General features: G+C 50.2%; 9 protein-coding genes across 9 annotated transcripts; 5 read left to right on the plus strand and 4 right to left on the minus strand.

The window, feature by feature from the left end:
* Positions 1-251: 251 nt before the first annotated feature.
* On the minus strand, positions 252-2032 carry N7509_001037 (uncharacterized protein; the record flags this gene model as incomplete). The annotated part of the gene is made up of 2 exons (XM_056625674.1): positions 252-1698; positions 1758-2032. The coding sequence occupies 2 exons, from the start codon at positions 2030-2032 to the stop codon at positions 252-254; spliced, it is 1722 nt and encodes a 573-aa protein (XP_056494256.1).
* Positions 2033-2513: 481 nt separating this feature from the next.
* Positions 2514-5122, minus strand: yme2 (uncharacterized protein; the record flags this gene model as incomplete). Its single annotated transcript, XM_056625675.1, has 3 exons — positions 2514-3076; positions 3128-4873; positions 4930-5122. 3 exons carry the CDS (start codon positions 5120-5122, stop codon positions 2514-2516), a joined length of 2502 nt encoding a protein of 833 aa, XP_056494257.1.
* Positions 5123-5359: 237 nt separating this feature from the next.
* N7509_001039 (EMI1 family protein) lies at positions 5360-5968 on the plus strand (the record flags this gene model as incomplete). The annotated part of the gene is made up of 1 exon (XM_056625676.1): positions 5360-5968. The coding sequence occupies one exon, from the start codon at positions 5360-5362 to the stop codon at positions 5966-5968; it is 609 nt and encodes a 202-aa protein (XP_056494258.1).
* A 1094-nt stretch (positions 5969-7062) lies between these two features.
* On the plus strand, positions 7063-7643 carry N7509_001040 (histone H2A.Z-specific chaperone CHZ1; the record flags this gene model as incomplete). Its single annotated transcript, XM_056625677.1, has 3 exons — positions 7063-7191; positions 7269-7272; positions 7450-7643. 3 exons carry the CDS (start codon positions 7063-7065, stop codon positions 7641-7643), a joined length of 327 nt encoding a protein of 108 aa, XP_056494259.1.
* Positions 7644-8383: 740 nt separating this feature from the next.
* Positions 8384-9164, plus strand: N7509_001041 (SNARE domain- containing protein; the record flags this gene model as incomplete). The annotated part of the gene is made up of 4 exons (XM_056625678.1): positions 8384-8394; positions 8494-8682; positions 8742-8835; positions 8961-9164. 4 exons carry the CDS (start codon positions 8384-8386, stop codon positions 9162-9164), a joined length of 498 nt encoding a protein of 165 aa, XP_056494260.1.
* Positions 9165-9613: 449 nt separating this feature from the next.
* On the minus strand, positions 9614-10216 carry N7509_001042 (Anaphase-promoting complex subunit 15/MND2; the record flags this gene model as incomplete). The annotated part of the gene is made up of 1 exon (XM_056625679.1): positions 9614-10216. The coding sequence occupies one exon, from the start codon at positions 10214-10216 to the stop codon at positions 9614-9616; it is 603 nt and encodes a 200-aa protein (XP_056494261.1).
* A 49-nt stretch (positions 10217-10265) lies between these two features.
* Positions 10266-10847, minus strand: N7509_001043 (uncharacterized protein; the record flags this gene model as incomplete). Its single annotated transcript, XM_056625680.1, has 2 exons — positions 10266-10730; positions 10815-10847. 2 exons carry the CDS (start codon positions 10845-10847, stop codon positions 10266-10268), a joined length of 498 nt encoding a protein of 165 aa, XP_056494262.1.
* Positions 10848-14678: 3831 nt separating this feature from the next.
* N7509_001044 (glutamate synthase (NADH)) lies at positions 14679-20708 on the plus strand (the record flags this gene model as incomplete). The annotated part of the gene is made up of 5 exons (XM_056625681.1): positions 14679-14854; positions 14916-14956; positions 15051-15892; positions 15943-18399; positions 18456-20708. 5 exons carry the CDS (start codon positions 14679-14681, stop codon positions 20706-20708), a joined length of 5769 nt encoding a protein of 1922 aa, XP_056494263.1.
* A 67-nt stretch (positions 20709-20775) lies between these two features.
* Positions 20776-21261, plus strand: N7509_001045 (glutamate synthase; the record flags this gene model as incomplete). The annotated part of the gene is made up of 1 exon (XM_056625682.1): positions 20776-21261. One exon carries the CDS (start codon positions 20776-20778, stop codon positions 21259-21261), a length of 486 nt encoding a protein of 161 aa, XP_056494264.1.
* Positions 21262-22329: the final 1068 nt, after the last annotated feature.

Genomic DNA, 22329 nt, shown 5'->3' on the forward strand with positions numbered 1-22329 from the left:
TGGTTGAATTTGACATATTTGATTCGTCAAGTGATGTTTCTTCGGTCCTCTCGGGCTCGGCGACGCAACAGATCGCCGAAGACCACTCGGTGGAAGATAGAATCTACTCACTAGTTATGCCCCAGAGCTCTATAAAGAGCGGGTAGTTCTATGGCTTACGAATTAACAAGGTGATAAAAAAGACAGAATGAATCGCTTTCTATTGAGATATGCATTTTTGTATCGAGATAGATCTGGATCCGTGAAATGGCCTAAACAGTCGGTTTCAAGTTTACCCTGATTTCTCTCGCCGGCTGAGAAGAACCCCAAGTCGGCCAGTTCTTTGGAATTTTGAGATCCTTCCCATCCGTCGATGTAATATCCCACATTGATACGATACCCGCAGTGAAAGCCAGAATGGACCCCTCGTAGAATTTGTTGTCCTTGGATCCATACAGCCCCTCCGCAATGGGGCCAAGATTATTTGCGTCGACCTTCTTTCCCCCGGATGCAGGATCTGTCACAATGAATCGAAGCGGATCATATTGGTCTGGATTCGAAAAGCGTCGTGGGTCAGTCTGGTAAGCCACATGCGGCATGATAACCTTCTCGCCCTTGCGCATTTTGTAGCTGCGAGGCTCAGTCGCATCATTCGCCGATTCAGTCAAGATCAAATCCGATTCTAGCTTCCTGAAAGAGACGCCAGCAGAGTGGAGGCGGATGGTTTCATAGTAGCATGCCTTGAATAATGGGCATGACTCGAGGACTTTTTCGAGATCAAGGCTGAGACGCGGTGGTTCGTCAAATGGGAATCCTGTCTCTTCGCGGCTCGGCCGAGATGATTTCACACAAGGGGCAAACTCCTTTCGAATCTCGTCTAGAAGTGCACTGTCTGCGAATATGTGAAGGACAGTCCAGTAGGTGATCTTGCTTATGTGCTCAATGATGTCCCAGTATAAAGATAAGTGGCCGGCGGCGCTCGCATTCGCGGTCAGGTTGAGTTTGCGGAATGTTCGCATCCTCTGCTTTACGAGTTCTGAAACATCGTCGAGGTCACGAAGCTCAAGCCCGGGATCGATTCCATCATCGAATGCGCAAAACGCGCGGTGGAAAACAGAGGTGATGTGAATGAGTTTGTCACGTGTAGAATATCCCCCAGAAACACGCGGAGAAGGAAAAGCGCGGGATGTTCCAACGAACAACGTGACGAAGCTAGTATCAAGTTTCCACAAATCCTCGATTACCATGGGGAAGTTTTCCAAAAAGGCCTCGCCCATTAAAAATGTGGACAAGTTGTGGCCGACAAAGTTTCGTACCAGGGCGAATAAGTTCGCCTCGCACAGAGACTGGTTCTCTTCGGCTAGCGATACTAGACTGTCACGCTCCCATGGAGTTTGGTCGACAAGGCTTTTGCTGAAGGTGACCAGGTTTGGAATGTTGTGTTTAATTAAACCGGTGATGGCGGTTGAGGAATCGTTCACAAACGATTCTTTCTTAATCATACCAGGAACATCGTCACTGATCTCCCGGTTGGAAGTCTCTTGCAGGGTCTGAATTAGACTGCGATTGCCAAAGACGTTTTTCAAAGCCTGGTCAAGCGCGAGAGTACTCTCTGCATTAGGCGAAGACAAGATAGATTTGATCATTGATGGTGAAATGACGGTATTATGAGTCTCGCCACGCAGATAGACGCCAAATACAGACTCATTCATCGAGTCCCTAATAGCTTATTAGAAAACCGAAATGAGGCAGCATCGTGGCTGAGATTGGTGACCAACCTTAATGACTCGAATAAACTGGCATGGTTCCATGCGAAGAAAGGGCTATGACCAAACCAGGGGAACCAATATGGCGCTAATCGCGAAGTTCGAGGTTCCGCGGGATCTTGGACACGCTGTCGGCTCCGAAACCCACTGATGATGCGAGTCGCGATGCAAGAAAACGCCAAGATCGCGAAAAAGTTGATCCATGTCACCTTGGGCAAGCTGTACTTCACGGTCTGGATGAGACTGCCAGTGTTGGATGGCCATTCGTACCTCCAGTCTTCCTCCATGGTTGCGATGGGGCACACTGAGAGAGGAAATGAACAAACAGTGCCGAGTTATGGCACGACGCCAATTTTAACAGCACCCGCACACGGTTCGTAAGAATGCAATCGACCGAGAAGTTAATTAAAATAGGAAAATTTGAATCATCGTCGGATCTCCATGGAGAGATTTGTGTCTGAGAAGGCGCAGCAGGGGAATTTGGCCAGGTGGAATCCGACTGCTTATTCATCAAGACGGACAGGACAGCCTCACAACTGAGACATTCTAAGTATAGACCAGCCCTGCCAAGAACTTGAACTACATAAAAATCGACGAACACTCCAGGGCTTCAATAGAGCATGACTCGAATAAAAATATCTAAATGGAATTGTGAATTGAAAACCGATCTTTTATTGAAAGGAGATTTGACTATGAACTCATCATGTTATACAAAATAATCACAGACCCACAGCATATATACATCCACCCACACCTATCAAACACCGACTACTTCTCGCTCTGTAACATCTTCTGCAAGATAGAACTATCCCGCTCGTACTTGAGTACCTTCGCCTGCGAGCCCTGAATCTTTTCCAGCAGCCACTGTATACGCGAGGTGAGCTCCCAGGGATGTTTTGGCAGCGACCCAAGCAATTGCAGCTCTTCCTCGTATTTGCTAATGCTCTTGTTCTCGCTGCCGATGAGTTGACCAAGAATCAGTAGGTCAAGACGGCCTTCCAAAGTCTTGTTCTCGATAAGACGCTGGAATGCGGCATGGTAAACAGGCTTTCCAGGCTTGATCCATCGTGGGAATCCCTTGACAGATCCAACAGAAATGAGTTCTGCCTGTTCCAAAGCTCGAAGAGTCGCTTCGCCATTGTCCTTGAACAGATCTGAGAGGAGAACCTTATTATAGAGCAGGGAGCCATCATTGGACTGCGCTAGAGATTTGATAATGTGCCATGCTTGTTCACGGCTCCATTGGGGCGCGACTGTAGACGTATCTGTACCAAGAATGAAGATCTTCAAGATTTCAGAGGCTGACTGTTCGATGATGCGATCCACAGCGGCTATGAAAAATTAGCGATGACTCGTAAAAATAATTCGTATTAGAGACAAACCTTGGGGAGATTCTCCAACCTCGATGCGATGTGCCATGAATTCGAGATCAGTCACACGGCCACCTAGAACTCTAATACAGTCATCCAGACCGGCAAGGTTCTTCACTTGCTCCGTCTTTGCCTCGTTCTTGTCATCTGAACCCTCAGTATTGAGGTGGCTCAACACAAAGCGACGGCCCACTTCAGGTGAGCAGTCACCTAAACTAACGGTACGGTAGACCTGGTTAGGAAGTGCCTTGCTCAGAGGCTTCGCAAACGAAGAATCCGTAGTCAAGAAGATGACATGAGCAATGTTCGCAGTGGTTAATCCAGCTGCCCACTCGGTAAGCTTGTCAAGAACAACACTGTCCTCTGAATCATAGAGGAAGTTGTCAATGACAACAACAGGCCGTTTCTCTGGATGAGTTTCAAGATACTCATCCTCACCCATAGTAGCATCCTTGTCATCCTTTCGCCGACCCTCGAGAGCGACTTGCTTCATGGCCACTGCTGTGTTCTGCCAGATCTTGCTCAACTGGGCATCCAATGTCTCCGAGAAGCCAGCCTTGGTACCGATCATTCCTTGTGCAGCCAGGTCGATGAAGCTACTAATGCTGTTCATCCAGGAAAATATAGGCCGATAGCCAACTTGAGACGCGGCACGAGAAATCTTGGCAGTATCCCCTCGAGCGTCTTGGATTTGTTTGCAGTCAATGACAACCTTGTATTTATGATTCTTCAAGGCCTGATCCAGAACTAGCTCTCGTTTTCCCGAACCTCGTGGTCCATGGACAACAATGAAAGTTTCCGCTGTATCAGTCAACCAGGCTTCTAGTTGAGTGATGTCTTTCTGTCGGTCTTCCCAAATGGCCGTGAGGCCCCGCGGGTCCGTCTTGCGCTGTCCGAAGTAGGTGATGTTGGCTTTGCTGGCTTGTCGGCGAATCCACAGTAGAACAGCATTTTCCTCAGCGTGAGCCGAAGCTTTAATTTTCATTTTGATAAAAAAGGTCCGGACAGGGTCAAAGACGATGACCGTGATGGCCGCAATCAAAGCTGCTAGAGCAGGAATCACAATTCGGGGGTGGTTGTAGATCCAGTCCTTGATCATAGATAGCTTGATCCTGCGCTCGTAGTTGATCTTGAACTTGGTACTGGACTTTCCCCCACCCTCTTCCTCCGAGACGATATAGCCATGCAAGCAATTCCTTGCCATTACGGCGAACCTCGGTCGACTGAAGCGTAATGTAGCATACCGGGGCTCAAGTTTCGAGTCTGACGGCTGCGGGTGAATATCCAACAACTTTCCATACGGACGGAACAGGCTGTATAGAGCTTCCTGTGTGAGCTCCGTTGCTGGTGCTTCACTTGCGCTCGGGAGAAATTCGACTGTCAAGGATGCGCTGGGAACTCGGTATAGATCCTCAATCCATGGTCGTCCTTGAACCAAGTCCGCATCTGCCCTTTGAAATGGATTGAACCAGGGACGTATGGGAGATTTGACAAGGTGCTCTTTGATTGCTTCTTGTATTTCCTCATCTTTGACGCCAGGCTTGCGCGCATACTTGACGAAAGCGCCCCCTTCTTTGTATCGTGTGATGACTTCCTTGATTTCCAAATCCAGGGACTGCGGAATTGCACGTTTCACTATCTGGGTAGGATCTGCGGCGGCCAGATCGGGGTGGTTAATCCGTTTCAGAATCCCTTCGAGTGGTTGGATATGGCTGAGGGGCCCCCGCAGTAGCCATTGGACCCTATGCGGGAAGATGTCTGGATAGGATTAGGAAGACTGCATCAATGAAGCTGCTGATAGCTGAAGCACTCACTGTTTACATAAATTATGCCTTCATCTTCAGCAAGTTTGATGTGCCCTGACTGAATCGAGGAGGAAGAGCGTATGCTGTTAGACAAGCGTGGAGTTGGTCCCCACCCCCGGCCAGATGGCTGAAAGCCAGCTCTGGGCCGAAAGAGCGGAGCTCGCACAGCTGGAGTAATTCTTGCAAACACCACTGGCCTCATCTTAGCATTTGTGCATAATGAGGTTGCTGGGGACAGCTTGGAAGAGGAAAGAGATTCAATGCAAGTCGAAACCAGCCATGCATTTCCAAGTTGAATGACGTCGTGGTTCGGCTTATCGTGCGCTATCGGGCTCTGGGGGTCCACCAGCACGTGACCGTAGCCATTATCGCCGGAAAACCGCGTCGACGCTTTCTGGGTCGCGAATTGAATCAAATTATCACAATATTCTCCGCAAAGATGGGCTGGTGGTCTCGATCGAGTCCTCAAAAGGACACCAATAATGAAACACAACCCGCAAACCCACCCGAGGTCCCGCCACAAGCTCCGCCTCCAAAGCAGTTGACCCCCGATCAACAAGCCGAGCTGGAATTCAGCCAGATCCTGGCCGATCTGCGCGCGGAGGAGAATACATTCCAGCAGAAACTACAACAACAACAGAAATCGGACCCCAATAGTCCCGATCAACCCTCATCAGCCATTGCACCCGACTCCCTCTACCAAGATTCCATGTCCTGTCGTCAAGCCTTCGACTATGCCTTTTTCTGCCAGTCCTTCGGAGGCCAATTCGTCAACGTTTATCGATACGGAGAAATGCGATCGTGCAGTGAGCACTGGGATAACTTTTGGCTCTGTATGAAGACCAGAGGATGGGGAGATGAGATACGAAGGAAAACTATCCGGGACCACAATCGCAAGAAGGCTATCAAATATAAGACTGGCCCTAGCAGTGAGGATATCTGGGATGTTCGTCTTGAGCCGGCTCAAAACGCTTTCCAAGGAGACTTTGCTGCGCTGGAGCGGGAGATCAAGGCGGAAGAGGAAGCGGCACAAAAGGCAAAGGCTTGAGAGCGTTTGTCTTCTTGGAGGTTTGAGCGAGGCGCTGGCCTCCTTTTTTACTGGTCATATCATGAAATGTAGGTATATTCTGTTACTGGCGTGGATCTGTATATTAGTTTGAAAGAGTCAATGACACTCTCTACTTTGGAAACTCTGACATGAATCGAGTTCAAATACGTCCCCGAAGACTTTCAGGTTTTAATAACGATTAATTACTAAATTTCTGGGAATAGTTTAGTAGCATTGCTACATGTGAGTGGCCAATACTGCTAGTATACGTTGCTTTGGTTCAACTTGAAGTCGTCTTGAGTTCTTTGCAACTTGGATACTACATCAATACTTCAAAGTTCAATCATGTGTTCAGGCCCTGGAAAGATGGAGAGTGTGTACTACGGAATACTGATATGAGTATCCTATTTGGTGCACCTTGGATACTCTTTCCTCGGTATGCTTTCTTTATATCCCGTTACAGCACACAGAGATACTTATTTTACAAGCAATATGCTAATATCTTTCTGGTTAATAGGTCACTGACCGATTCTTTCCAAACAGAAAACCAACTATGCTACTCAGACAGCATCGTGATCAGATTCCTCCGGACTTCTAAGAGGAGTGGACTACAGAAGACGCTACATGACAACGTCTGCTATGTTTATTAGTAAACAATTATTACAAGGAAATACATAGCCGGTGACCTCATAAACACCCAGTGGGGAAAGAAATGAACCTATGTACAATAGCCGCACTGGACTCATCTTTTATGCTCTCTTTTGGTTCTTAAATAGCTATAACCTGTAACATCTCTCAAATGCTTCCGAGATTTCCTGCACCACAAATCTTCAATAGACCTCGACTGTCCGAGGTCCAAAGCGCAAAAGGGGGGATATTTTGGAACTCAGGGCTGACACCGTCACGGGGACCCCACTTGGATCGGTCACAAACGAATCACACCGCGAGGGGCCTCCCTTACTGTTGCGGGTTGTTTTGATCAAGCTACACCTTACTTTGCAGACCGTCTCTTTAAATCCCCTCCCTGTCACCTACCTCCCTTGCAACTCCCCAACACTCCACATATCTTCATATCATCGTCACATATCTACACAATGGGTGACCACGCTACTACCAACGACCCCTCCAACGCCACCTTCGAGCAGAAGGGCAAGGGCAAGGACGTCCAGGACCAGATCGCTGAGGACTCCAGCGACGAGGAGAGTGACCAGGAGCCCGAGATGGTGAGTTCTGATCCAATTCTTTCGAATAGGAAGTCCTTGCAAATGCAGAGTATCTTGCTAACTTGTCAACCATCTAGGCCGGTACGCGACAACCCCTCCACCCCCTCCACCTCGGCCCTCTTCCAAGCGCATTTGCCACTTTCATTGCCCCTGCCTAGTTCAATCCCCTTCTTCAAGAACCCTGAACCATCAACCTCTGGAGCTTACTCCAATTCATCTACCGATTCATGACATGTACTAACGCAAGCGCAAACACAGATGAGGACGACGACGACAACAACCTCGAGCCCATCTCCTCAGAGAACATCATCTCGGGTGGCCGCCGCACACGCGGCAAGGTCATCGACTACGCCGCCGAGGCTGAGAAGAACAAGGATGAGATGGAGGACTCCGAGGATGACGAGGACTACCAGGGCGCCAACAACGACGACGACGATCAGATGCGCGACTAAGCGCCTGGTCCTGACGACAAATCTCAAATGACACGAGTCTTGGTTTGGAGGATTGGCGCTACGGATTCCGAGGGAGGCTCTCTTGTGTGCCTTGCAGGCTAGCATCTCAACCACGAAACGTCATGGCTATTGTTCATCGATGGTCATGACTATGAATTCAATGAAATGAAGTTCGCTTCTACCCCTACTCTCACCTATACCGCCATCATTCAATTTGAGTGGATCCTCGCCAGGACTATAGTGTGACCGCTGGTCTGTAATATGTAAGAACAAATGCGCGTAGTTGGTTGGGTTGGGTTGGACCGGGCTGGGCCATGCTAGGCCGGCGTCTCATACACCATCCCATTCATAATCCCATATCAAGTGGCCCGGAAAGACGACCTCCACGAACCGGACCAAGAAATTCAATTCTCGCGACAAGATCAAAGATCAAGTCAGAGCCAATCTCCAAATCAACAAACAATTAATTGTTTTGTTTCGCCTCCGAATCCCATTGTAAACAATATTTGCGTCATCACGTGCAGATACGCTTGAGGCGAGACCAACAAGCTTTGGCCACCTGTTTTTGTCCGCAAGCATCGAAGAAACCCAACAACCCAAATGACCAAATAAAATCACCGGTGTCACGAACCGCGCAATGTTTCCGACCCACTACTGATTGAAACAACAACCCACGAACCGACGACTGGGATTTATAACACGAAGCTCGGTTCAGCGCCGAACTCCCATCAACGACCGCGATGGCTTCACGGTATGTGTAGTATGGCCACCCTGCCACCCTGTCTTTTGTCTGCGAGACTCTACCGTCCTGGAGCTTTGCCCTCAGAATCAACCTAATACGGCGCGCTAGATTCCCCCGCCAACGTCCCTCGAACGGTCTTTTCGACTCATACGGCGGCGAGTCCCGTCCGGCCAGCAGGTCACCCGCGCCGTCCGGAGGATATGGATACGGAGGCTACTCCAGCCCCGCAGGAAGTGCCTATGGCAACGGAGACGCTTCAGGACCTACATTATACCGGGGCGCAACACCTGATAAGAAGTGAGTAGGACACATTCCCTGGCGAGCTTTGAGGCAAGTCTAACGTTATGCGGGGATAGGGGCCATTACTCGGATGCTGTGCTCTCGTCGCTAGAATCACAAAATGACGCTGAGGTAGAAGGTATAAGCTCGAAGGTTAAGATGCTGAAGGATGTAAGCGACATATCTGATCTTCGCCTCGCTTCTTTCCAACTGAACTCCAAGAGGGAGGGAGGGAGGGAGAGAGGGAGAGAGGGGAGCCCTTTGTCTTTGATACCACAGCTAACAGGAATTCACAGCTCACAATTGCCATCGGCGACGAAATCCGAGATACCGCACACATGACAGACCTAGAGAACTCATTCGAGGGAACCCGAGTTCGACTACGTGGGAATATGAAACGCATGCTCCGCATGGCTGAAAAGACTGGCGTGGGATGGAGGGTTTGGCTTGGCTTCATCTGCGCCGTCTTTCTCTTGTTCTTCTATGTGTGGATCTTCTGAGGAAAGGGAAAGGGGTTGCAGGTGTTGTTTTATATGATCCCGATTTCTTTCTTCGCCATACCTAATTCTTCTACCTCGTTTGAAATGGGCCTGGCTGACTTTCTGCTGGCTCTTCTGTTCCCCGGTGGTGGTGGTGCATACATACAGTTCTTACTTGCGCACATGTACTTTTGGCTCTGGTGTTAGGCGTTTTCTTTTATTTTCTTTCAGTTCCACCAGGTGTATCTTTACATCCTTTGATTCTTATCAATACTACATATTACTGTTGATCTCTGGGTTTGTCTTTGGAAAGTTGGGTCTTTCATTTGGATGCAGTAAAAGCTTGCCACCATAAGTACTATCATACAATTCAAAATTCTAAACGCTCACAGTAGCCCCGTTAGACCAAACTCCAATGTACAAAGATGCAAACTCGGACTCATAAAACCGCATGAAAGCTGCACTCTCACTCAGTTAAGACTATCACGAGGCCCACCAACATGACGAGGAAATCTCCGCCCAAAGCCACTGCGACGACTGCTCTGGCTAGTAACCGAAGCGCGGAGATCATCTTCCTCAAACAGAATGCTGCTCGAATCCAAGGCATCACCACCCCCACTCCATCGATTGATAAATCGGCGTTGAGCATCCGTTTCACGCTCCCGACGCGGCGGCGGAGGGGGTAGTCCACTCCGACTATTTGGCGTACTGGTGCGAAAGTTGCCATTCATTCGAGGCCGTAGTGAGTTGGATTGCCCTGCATTTTCGTCCCCTTCCCCGTCCTCGTCTTCATCGTCTTCCTCATCTTCTGTATCAGTATGTTGCCACTCGCCCTCTTGTTCAGACCCATTCTCCGCTGCGTCGGGAATATCATCATCTAAATCCCGACTAGGCCCCTCACTGCCCGTCAAAATACTTTGAAACCCTTCATCCGCAGAAGGAACATCAGCATCTAGATCAGGCTGGTTATCAAAATCCTCATCAACCTCCTCCTCATAGAGTCCCGAATCATCATAGTCATCGACATCCTCGGGATATCCCTCTGGAATATCATCATCCAAATCCCTCTCCATATACCCCTCCTCATCGCCAATATCCTCACCAGAAAGATCCTCCCCTTCCTCAATAAGGCCCCCCCTGCTCTTCCGTCTCATCAGCGTCGGGAATCTCATCGTCTAAATCCCGCTCCATCCCTTGTCCTTCCTCGTCTTCCTCGCCTTGCGTTAGTCCCAAATCATCTTCCATAATTCCCTCGCCGTCAATGGCACCTATTTCCGTTTGCGCTGCGACGAGAGCTTCTTCGCGTTCGGCTTCTTCTTCTTTCATGCCGAGCATTGTCTTTGCGCAGCCCGCGGGCCGGATCCAGGAGTAGCCGAAGGAGGCGATGTTTTGTTTGCGGAGGCGTAGGGCGCGCTCTTCGACTTGGAGGGCTGAGAGGCTGGTTGCTGGGGAGCGGGAGGGGAGGAAGGAGCGGTGGCTGGAGGTTGTTGTGGCATTGCGGCGGGTTTGATTTGAGGGGTCGGTGGTGGATTGATGGGGTGATGAGGATCGGTATGGGTTGGAGGAGCCGAACCAGAGCTCGTGGGACTGGATTGTGTTAGAGTGTCTGTTTGAGGTTGGGGTTTGGGGGAGAGGGAGAGGGAGAGGGAGAGGGTGAGGGTGGAATCTCACGTCGCGGGGTGTGATGAATGGTAAAGAGAACATTTTTGCGCTGATGTTGTTGGCTTGGGTCTGATTTGAGTTGCGAGGTTTGTTTGTGTCTCTGATTTCAGGCGTTGCGGTGCAATTGACGTAGAGATGAGAGGTGCTTCGACAGTAGCAACCGCGATCTGCGTGTGAAGGCTAGGCCAGGCGGGGGCTTAAAGGCTCATTTTTGGTAGGTTGTATGTGGAGGCGTTGTTTGGATTACTTCTTGACAGTGATGTAGGCAAATGCCAGTCGTGTTAAGGGTAGCGTAGTGGGGTAGTTCAAGTTCGATTGAGTTGTTGCCGTCAAGCTCGATGGCCGCGGCGGAGCTAGGGCGGATAAAAATGTCGCGGGGGCTCCACCGCCAAATAACATTGGCGCGCTGCGGGGTGGGGATCGTGCTTAACCTTGAACTTGAACATATCAGGATGCTGTCATAGTGTAAGGGTAGAGATGAATATTTTGGTTAACATTTGACTATTGAGTCGAAGTGTATTCTTTGTTTTGGATTTATTTTCACACGGTATTTTCTACATTTGCTTCAAAGGTACTATCAAACGTACTCGGGATTGAGGATTTATAGATGTGGTACGTACCCGAAGGTACTTGATTTTGATAATTTTTTCAGACTTGAGATCTTCTTTCTATTATCAACGAAGAAGGTATTTCGGTTTAGCTTTTGTGGATTTATGCTTATCAAGAGGTGCAATTCATGACGCGAGAACAGCAATGATGTTATGTCTAAAGTAGGGTTCTATACTTGTGCTGTCATTATTCAATACCTATTCAAAGCTTTGCACAAGGTTCAGGAAAGTCAAATCAGATAATGTGTAGCTTTCCAGATATGTTGTCGGCTGGTGATAACGGGACAGAAATAATGGGGCAGAAACCAGTAGACTCAGTTCCTACTCAGCAGAGACGACAACAGAGACCCCAGGATTTCCCCCATAATAACATTTGGGCACAAGCTAATCTTGAGTGGGTTTCGGTGCATCTATATATCTAGAGGAAAATCATGGACGCTTAAAAACAACAAAAAAAACCTGGACCAAAGTCCTAACCCGATTCCACTGACGTAGGCTAGTTTCAGTTACGAATTGACCTCGAGGGCTCCTAAACATTTAACAAAGAACCCAGCGCCAAGACTAAAATTGAAAATATCAATAATACAAACAGAAAGAACAATATACCCTAGCGTTCCAACTCCAATATGTAGTACAGTACAAACAGAATAGCCAAGCCCAGACCAAGCGGTGAAGTTTCCATTATTCATTCAATGGGCAACATTCGAGGCTGACTGAATTGAACATGAAAGAATCCACCGTGTCGATCATTTCATTCAGCCAAGACCTGCATGTACTCTCGCCAATACTAAGCCGAGCCCTTCATGTCGCACGAATGTAGCGGGAACTCGACGCGCCGTTGGAGGAAAAACATGCCAAGACACGGCGCGGAATTCCGGTTTCAATCGCGAGAGGAGTCTCGGCGGTGGTCCCGGGCACAGGGTACGGTAGAGCACTTGGCTGTATTGAATTGAATGTTGCACGGTGTAGTACAGTACCCCGTACAAAGCTGTACATGTACGGGGTACATATGTATGCGTGCTGTGCTGTGCTGTGTCGCGGAGCTAGCTAGCTACGCTATGTACGCTACAGGGATACCCGGGATCTTCCGATATTCGATATTCCACTCCTCAAACAGCTAATGCACCGGTGAGCCAAATGCGGGCAAGAAGGGATCGGGAGATCTCGGGCGACAAGTCGATGAGTCGATCAGGAGGAAGAGAGAAAGCAACCTCGGCCGATACCCCACGAACGTCTTATGTTTGTTCGGATGTCCCATTGGATGGGAGTCATGTGATGTTAAGGTGCAGTGCAGTGTAGATCCACTGTCGGTGGAGAGCTTTGTGCATCCATTGGAAATGTGTATAACTCCGAGCTGTTCGTATATGTATATGCCAGTGGTAGGTAGTAATGATGTCCTGGGCGCTTTGTACTAGTATGTTAAACGCGAGTATTGTTAGTCCTATGTAGTGTGCTATGGATGTTATAGTACAATACTGTACGAATTTCCCTAGTGGACCCTTGAATCAATGCATGTACTAGTACTAGTAGTACTGTAGATGTAGACTAGGAGAGTGGCAAGTCGGGTGCTAGGCGAAAACAGGAGAAATGATCCTCGCGCTGGATCGGAATACTCGTCGCGGAGAGAGCAAGGAGTACTCTGTTGGCATTGGGGTTATGTATTCCTATTATCAAGTTGTGCTTATCAGAGACTCCCGCTTCACGTGTCAGCAAAGTAACACGAGGATCTCCGGAGGGATGGCCTCCGGGTGAAGACTTAACTCCGAATTGGAAAAGTGGACGTCATTGGACGGGGAAAACGAACAAGCCAGTCCCGTTGTAAAGTGGACGGTAGGTCCCTGGGGAAGAGGGGCTGTCCGGGGAAGGGGGGGTAGGGGAGGGGGGGGTAAGAGGATGGATCCTCTTTACACGGTGGTCTCCAATGTTGCCATGATTTGCACCGCGAGGAGGAAGTCGGGGAATGTATTGGATAAGGAAAGGGGCCAATCCGAAAACAGCCCCGAGCAAGACATACCGGGGCGCGGCTGGGCAACCCCGATTTCGGTGATGCTTTGGTTTACCAGATCCCCATGGTCTTATTATTGGATGAACTGTTTGGCCATTCACAACCGAGTTGGGTACTCCGTACTTTTTTTCTTTTTCAGTCGGGTATTGGTTTGGAGGCTCGGGAGAATGGAGCTCGAAATTGATCCCCGTGGCGCCTGTGGGCAGAGGAGTTGATTAAGCACTGTATCCTTGCACCGCCCCACTCGGCGCCCAGGCCACCGGAATCGTTTTCGTAGGCATTCTTGGGAGAGGTGAGGTGGATGGAAAGTAGAAGAGAGGCAGTAGTGCAGGGTGCAGGGTGCAGATGCAGCTCAATGTCTACATATATCCATATCCCAGTAGTTATGTCCTGTACTCTAGTTATACAGTCTACCATATACTCATAGTGTATGTATCTTCCCGTACCGTACGGTACCCCACCCAATCTTGACGTAGTGGAAACCTAATCGTTTTGGCTCAGCGGTTGCAAAGCAAGTGCTCTGATTGGCTTATGGCGTCCTTATCTCAACGGATTTACTGGTAATCATTATGATTATCATTACTCGACCCATCGCTGGTAGAGCTCCAACCTTAGGAATATCTGGAATGCCTCCGCTCTCCGCTCTCCGCCACCCTTCCTCAACTGCCCGCTTTCGTCGAGGATTTTGTCGTGTCCGTAGGGGAATCTAATCCGTAAAGAAAAGAAAATAGTGGGCAATCATGGGTCCTATGTAGTAATTAGTTGTAATGATTGTTCTTCTGTAGCAAGCAACTCTCTCAATTCGCCCTGCCTACTTTCCCCGACCACCAGGACGCACTAGCTCTCAGAAACCAGGTAATACCAATGGCCTAAACTGTCCAATATTGATCCTCTCATCTATTTGCCACAGCGTGAATCCCCACAGTCGTATTTTACCCGTCTTGCTTGCGTCGGAACTGCTTCCAATCCCCCCAGACCTGCAGTGCCGTAATCGCAGCCCAGCCCTGGTCCTTTCTCTCGGGCTTTTTTTTTTTTTAATTTCACCCCTCCTTTATTTTATTTTGGTCTCTTGCTTCTTCCCCTCTCCTTCAATCTTCATCTTTCACTTTCGCAGACGCAGGGTCTCTCATATTGCATTCCCTCACCCGCGCTGCGCCTGTGACGACATCCGCTCCTATCGCAACCTGTTCCCGCAACACCAGCGAATCTCCCCACTTCAGTCCCCCTCGATCTCACTCTCTGTCGGTCCCCGACGGAAGAATGGGTCTTAACTTGGAGGAACTCTATGGACCAGATCTAAGTGAAGAGCAGCCTCCACAGGAGTATTCGGAGTACCAGGCCAAACAAGGGTTTGGCTGGGCCAATGCTCTCCCCGAAAAGCAGGGTCTCTATGACCCCGAATATGAAAAAGATGCCTGTGGTGTCGGTTTCGCTGCGTAAGTGCGCGCCAAATCAATCAATCAAGCAATTGAAACTAATCTTCTTTACCAAATTTAGTCACATCAAGGGCAAGCCGAGCCACAAAATTGTTAGCGATGGTAAGTTGCCGCAATCGCACCCGCAGCCGCAACCTCACTTGCCTGGGATAAATGGAAACCCGACCGGACCTGCTGACATTGACCTTCTTTTTAGCGCGCAACCTGCTGTGCAACATGACCCACCGTGGAGCCGTTGGCTCGGATGCGCGAGACGGTGATGGTGCTGGTGTAATGACCAGTATCCCGCACAAGTTCTTCATCAAGAACTTCGCTCGTGAGGTGGGCGTGGACCTTCCCCCACTCGGCCAATATGCTGTTGGCAACTTGTTCTTCAAGCCCGATGAGGAGGCTCTCAAGCAATCGACTGCCAGCTTCGAGGAATTGGCGACCTCGCTCGGTCTGCGTGTGCTAGGCTGGCGTGAGGTTCCCAGCGATTCGACCATTCTCGGCCCAGCTGCGCTTTCTCGCGAGCCAATTATTATGCAACCATTTGTTGTACTCAAGTCTGCATACGGCGAGGGCAGCAAGCCCGAAATTACTGATACCGATAAGTTCGACGAGCGCACCTTCGAGTTACAGCTCTATGTTCTGCGAAAGCGTGCCACTCATGTTATTGGGCAGGGTAACTGGTTTTATCTCTGCTCGCTGAGCAACCGCAACATCGTCTATAAGGGCCAATTATCCCCAGTACAGGTTTATCAATATTACCACGATCTGGTCAATGTGGACTACGAGGGCCACTTCGCCTTGGTTCACTCTCGATTTTCCACCAACACTTTCCCCTCGTGGGACCGCGCCCAACCTCTGCGATGGGCCGCTCACAACGGTGAAATTAACACGCTGCGAGGAAATAAAAATTGGATGCGCGCTCGTGAGGGTGTCCTTCGGTCTGAAGTTTTCGGTGATGAGCTTGACCAGCTTTATCCCATTGTTGAAGAAGGTGGCTCGGATTCCGCCGCATTTGATAATGTTCTCGAACTACTGATGATCAACGGTGTTTTGTCTCTCCCGAGGCGGTCATGATTATGATTCCCGAGGCGTGGCAGGATAATCCAGCCATGGACCCGTCCAAGTCTGCCTTTTACGAATGGGCAGCTTGTCAAATGGAGCCCTGGGATGGTCCGGCTCTATTCACTTTCTCGGATGGCCGCTACTGCGGTGCTAACCTTGATCGTAACGGTCTGCGTCCCTGCCGTTTCTATGTTATGGATGATGATCGTATCGTCTGCGCCTCGGAAGTTGGCGCCATCGATATCGACCCCGAGCGCGTGGTTCAGAAGGGCCGTCTACAGCCTGGAAAGATGTTATTGGTTGACACTCAGGCTGGGCGAATTATTGATGACGCCGAGCTGAAGCAAACCGTCGCGAACCGTCATGACTTTACCAGCTGGCTGGATAAGGAGCTCCTGAAGTTGCCTGCTATTAACAAGCTGCTACTGGACAGCAATGTCGACCTCTCCTTTGCTCTTGATGACAACTCCGTGCAGAATGACCCCCGTCTTCGGGCCTTCGGCTACTCCTTCGAGCAGGTCAGCCTGATCCTTGGTCCTATGGGTGCTGATTCCAAAGAGGCGCTTGGCTCCATGGGCAACGATGCTCCCTTGGCTTGTATTGCCCAGCAACCTCGCCTGCTCTACGAATATTTCCGCCAGCTCTTTGCTCAGGTCACCAACCCACCCATTGACCCAATTCGTGAAGCTGTAGTTATGTCTTTGGATTGCTACGTCGGGCCCCAGGGCAACCTTCTGGAGATGGACCCCTCGCAATGTCGCCGTCTGCTGTTGCCATCTCCCATTCTGACTATCCCGGAGTTCAACGCCCTGAAGAATATTAATCGCGCTCACAGCGATTGGACCGTTCGCACCATTGACATCACATTCGATAAGAAGAAGGGCACTCCTGGCTACCTGGATGCACTGGATGCCATCTGTGATGCCACTACCGAAGCCATTGAGAACGGTGACAAGGTTATCGTTCTCTCTGACCGAGCTACCTCTGCGGATCGTGTTCCTATCTCTGCTTTACTGGCTACTGGTCTAGTTCACCATCATCTTGTTCGCAACAAGTGGCGTTCTCTGGCTGCTCTTGTCGTTGAGACTGCTGAGGCTCGTGAGGTGCACCACCACTGTGTACTCTTGGGTTACGGTGCCGATGCGATCAACCCTTACCTTGCTCTGGAGTGTATCCTGAAGATGAACCGGGAGAACTTGATCCGAAAGGACCTCCCTGATGAGAAGGTCATCGAGAACTACAAGGCCTCTTGCGACGGTGGTATCCTCAAGGTCATGAGTAAGATGGGTATCTCCACTCTCCAATCCTACAAGGGTGCCCAGATTTTCGAAGCCCTCGGTATTGACGACAGCGTCATCGACCGCTGCTTCGCCGGCACTGCCAGCCGTATCCGCGGTATCACCTTTGACCTGATCGCCCAAGATGCGTTTGCCTTCCACGAGCGCGGATACCCTTCGCGCGACATCGTCGAGATCCCTGGTCTTCCCGAATCCGGCGAGTACCACTGGCGTGATGGTGGCGAGGCCCACATCAACGACCCCGTTAGCATTGCCAACATGCAAGATGCTGTGCGCAGCAAGAACGACAAATCTTACGAGGCCTACGCGAAGGCCGAGCACGAGCAAATCAAGAACTGCACACTGCGCGGTATGCTCGAGTTTGACTTTGAGCAGCGCACGCCTATCCCCATCGACCAGGTTGAGCCTTGGACCGAGATTGTGCGCCGCTTCGTGACCGGTGCTATGTCCTATGGTTCTATCTCAATGGAGTCTCACTCAACCATAGCCATTGCCATGAACCGTCTTGGCGGCAAGTCTAATACTGGCGAGGGTGGTGAGGACCCGGAGCGCAGCAAGAGAATGGAGAATGGCGACACTATGCGTTCCGCTATCAAGCAGATCGCGTCTGGCCGTTTCGGTGTCACATCGCACTACCTGGCTGACGCCGATGAGCTGCAGATCAAGATGGCCCAGGGTGCCAAGCCTGGTGAGGGTGGTGAACTGCCTGGTCATAAGGTTGTTGGACCCATCGCTCATACTCGCCACTCCACGCCTGGAGTGGGTCTGATTTCTCCTCCTCCGCATCACGACATCTACTCCATTGAGGATCTGAAGCAGCTTATTTACGATCTCAAGTGTTCGAACCCCCGAGCCCGTGTTTCTGTTAAGTTGGTGTCTGAGGTTGGCGTTGGTATCGTCGCCTCGGGTGTCGCCAAGGCCAAGGCTGACCATATTCTCATCTCTGGTCACGATGGCGGTACTGGTGCCTCTCGCTGGACTGGTATCAAGTATGCTGGTCTTCCTTGGGAGTTGGGTCTTGCTGAGACCCATCAGACCCTTGTTCTGAATGATCTCCGTGGTCGTGTTGTTGTTCAGACCGACGGTCAAATCCGAACTGGACGCGACCTGGCGATGGCATGTCTTCTTGGAGCTGAGGAATATGGTTTCGCAACTACCCCCTTGATCGCTATGGGATGTATCATGATGCGAAAGGTATGTTCATACTTTATTTACCTCTTATTGCTCGAGTATTTGCTAACTTTTCCAAGTGCCACCTCAACACTTGCCCTGTCGGTATCGCTACTCAGGATCCTGAGCTACGCAAGAAGTTCAACGGCACACCCGAAAACGTCATCAACTTTTTCTACTACGTCGCCAATGAGATGCGTGCTATCATGGCCAAGCTTGGTATTCGCACCGTCAATGAGATGGTTGGACGTGCTGAGCTGCTCAAGGTCCGCGATGACATTCGCAACGCCAAGCAGGAGCGCGTTGATCTCTCTCTCATTCTCACCCCCGCCCATTCTCTCCGTCCGGGTGTGGCTACATACAATGTTCGCAAGCAGGACCACCGTCTGCACACTCGTCTTGACAACAAGCTCATTGCTGAGTCCGAGCTTGCCTTGGAGAAGGGCCTCCCTTGCCGAATTGAGTGTGATGTTGTCAACACTGATCGTGCCATGGGTGCTACTCTGTCATACCAGATCAGCAAACACTATGGCGAGGCTGGTCTGCCCCAGGATACTATTCATGCCAACATCAAGGGATCTGCTGGTCAATCATTCGGTGCTTACCTTGCCCCCGGTGTAACCCTCGAGCTTGAGGGTGATGCCAACGATTACGTTGGTAAGGGTCTATCTGGTGGCCGTCTGATCGTCTACCCACCTCGCGGAGCTGCCTTCAAGGCTGAGGAGAACGTCATCGTCGGTAACACCTGTCTCTACGGTGCTACCCGTGGAACTGTTTACTTCCGTGGTGTCGCTGCCGAGCGCTTCGCCGTCCGTAACTCCGGAGCCACAGCTGTCGTCGAGGGTGTTGGTGACCACGGTTGCGAGTACATGACTGGCGGTCGTGTACTGATTCTCGGATCTACTGGTCGTAACTTTGCTGCCGGTATGTCCGGCGGTATCGCTTACATTCTGGATATGAAGCAAGACTTCCACTCAAAGGTCAACCTGGAGATGGTTGCTGTTTCTGGCATCGAGGATCCTAATGAGATTGCCTTTGTCCGTGGCCTGATTGAAGACCACCACCATTACACTGGATCCGAGCGAGCTGCGCGTATCCTTCTCGATTTCAACCGTGCCCTGCCTCGCTTTGTCAAGGTTCTGCCCGTGGACTACAAGCGTGTTATGGACGAGGAGGCTGCTAAGGCTGCTGCGGCGAAGAAGGCCGAATTCTCTCTTCCTCTACATTCTAGCAAGCCTGCAGAGAAGCCCAAGCCTCATGCCGATGAGAAGAAGGCTGAAATGCTGGATATCGAGGATAGTATCAGCGATTCCAAGGCTGAGAAGAAGCGTTCTGCGCTGATTCTCGACAAGACTCGCGGTTTCATGAAGTACAGCCGTCGCTCGGAGAAGTATCGCAACCCGACTACTCGCACTCGCGATTGGGCTGAATTGTCCAACCGTCTCAGCGAGGATGAGCTCAAGTACCAATCAGCCCGTTGTATGGACTGCGGTGTTCCCTTCTGCCAGTCCGACACGGGTTGCCCCATCTCTAACATCATTCCCAAGTGGAACGAGCTGGTCTTCCAGAACCAATGGCAGGATGCTCTCAACCGGCTGTTAATGACCAACAACTTCCCCGAGTTCACTGGCCGTGTCTGTCCCGCTCCTTGCGAGGGTGCTTGTGTTTTGGGCATCAATGAAGATCCCGTCGGTATCAAGTCTATCGAGTGTGCTATCATTGACCGAGGCTTCGAGATGGGATGGATGGTCCCTCAACCTTCCAAGATTCGCACCGGCAAGACCATTGCCGTCATTGGATCCGGTCCCGCCGGCATGGCTGCTGCCGATCAACTCAATCGTGCCGGACACTCTGTGACCGTCTACGAGCGTGCCGACCGCGTTGGCGGTCTTCTCATGTACGGTATTCCCAACATGAAGCTTGACAAGAAGGTTGTCCAACGCCGTGTCGACCTCATGGCAGCCGAGGGCATCAAATTCGTCACCAGCACTGCCGTCGGCCCGGACAGCGATGTATCTCTCCAGTCCCTCCGCTCCTCCAACGACGCCGTGATCATCGCCACTGGCGCTACCGTCGCCCGTGACCTCAAGGTTACTGGACGCGAACTCGACGGCGTTCACTTCGCCATGCAATTCCTGCACAAGAATACAAAGTCTCTTCTCGACTCCGAGCTCGCTGATGGCGAATACATCTCCGCAAAGGACAAGCATGTCGTTGTCATCGGCGGCGGTGACACCGGTAACGATTGCATCGGTACATCCGTCCGCCACGGCGCTAAATCAGTCACAAACTTCGAACTCCTCCCTCAACCTCCCCCCCGAGCGAGCCCGTGATAACCCCTGGCCCCAATGGCCACGCATCTACCGCATCGACTACGGCCACTCAGAGGTAAAGACACACATGGGCCGCGATCCGCGCGAGTACTGCGTCATGTCAACCGAGTTCGTCGACGACGGCAGCGGCCGGGTCAAAGGAATCAACACCGTTCGCGTGGAGTGGACCAAGAGTGCCACCGGTGGCTGGGACATGAAGACCGTCGAGGGTAGTGAGCAATTCTTCCCCGCGGATTTGGTCTTGCTTTCTATGGGATTCTTGGGTCCTGAAGACCGTTTGCTGGGTGAGGAGATTGAGCGCGATCCTAGAAAGAATGTTAAGACTCCCCCCGGTCACTATTCTACGAATATCCCCGGTGTCTTTGCGGCTGGCGATTGTCGTCGTGGTCAGTCGTTGATTGTCTGGGGTATCAATGAGGGTCGACAGGCTGCTCGTGAGGTTGATGCTTTCCTAAGTGGGATTAGTTCTCAACTTCCTGTTACGGGTGGTATTGTTCGTCGGCCGGCGATTGATTCTGTTCCGAGACATGCTGAGACTCAGGTCGTTGCTTGATCTGCTCGTGTTGTGTTGTGTTGAATGGATGCGTATGCGTTTTTATGCGTATGATGCGGTTGCTGTTTATGATTTATGAAATTTACATATTTCTCTTTCTGACGTGGGAAAAGGAAAAGGAACGAGTCCGAACAAAATGGTATTCTGATGGGGGTTCATTTCGGATCGGATCGGAGGGCGGTTGATTTGGTTCTGTTTCTGTTTTCTGATTCTCATTAACTCACTGAGACTGAGACTGAGCCTGAGTCTTTTTTTTTCATGCGTCTACTGCGAATATTTTTTTTCTTGCAAGGTTTTATCCAGCAGGGTTTCTCTATGGGGAGGTGTTTAGAGTGCTCTGCAGTGTGGCTTTTTCATTTTCATTTTCATTTTGATGTATATACTCCCTCAGGCTGTTCTGTTATACTTTTGTTTCTTGATCAATATATTTTCAAATTGAATTATTTGAATTCAAGTTCTTTGCTTGCTTCCTATTAGTACCTAACTAGTACTAACTATAAATCTTTATGGCAGACGCCCGAGACATGCATCTCCTCTATGCTGGTGCAAGTTCTCTTGAAAACGTGACAGCAAGCCACAGCCCTACCTGGAAGAACCCAGTCTATAAAACCCCTTTGTCACTAGTGCGGCTATATACTTCTCTTTGTTAAGTTGAGATTGCTCAAAGGATTCCAAGAAAAAGAAAACAATAGCTTGAGAATATGCTCCAATAGGATTCTATATAGGGGAATGAAAACCCCTTTTTTCAAGGATTGAGTATAAAGAGATCCTTCAACCTGAGCAGCGCATTATATGCCCAAAGGAGGGGAACTTTTGCATTGTCTGTCAATATCAAGGCAGAGCCATTGTACAAAGACGGAATATCATTGTTAATTTACTAGGGCATCGAGTCGGCTGTATAAAAGGACTCGAAAGTCAGCGAGAATCTCCGTTCATATCCAAGGCAGTTCCAGATCTAGTACAAAGATATCGGGATATCCAGCACTTATAGTCTAGTCTGGTCCAGTCCTGTATACAAAGAAGGCTGTTCCTTGCACAGATCAGCCATCTCATCCGCACATACCCACA

Source organism: Penicillium cosmopolitanum (genome assembly GCF_028827165.1).
Source record: "Penicillium cosmopolitanum strain IBT 29677 chromosome Unknown utg000003l:1.0-3747932.0:1.0-3751027.0, whole genome shotgun sequence".
Taxonomy (NCBI): Eukaryota; Fungi; Ascomycota; class Eurotiomycetes; order Eurotiales; family Aspergillaceae; genus Penicillium; species Penicillium cosmopolitanum.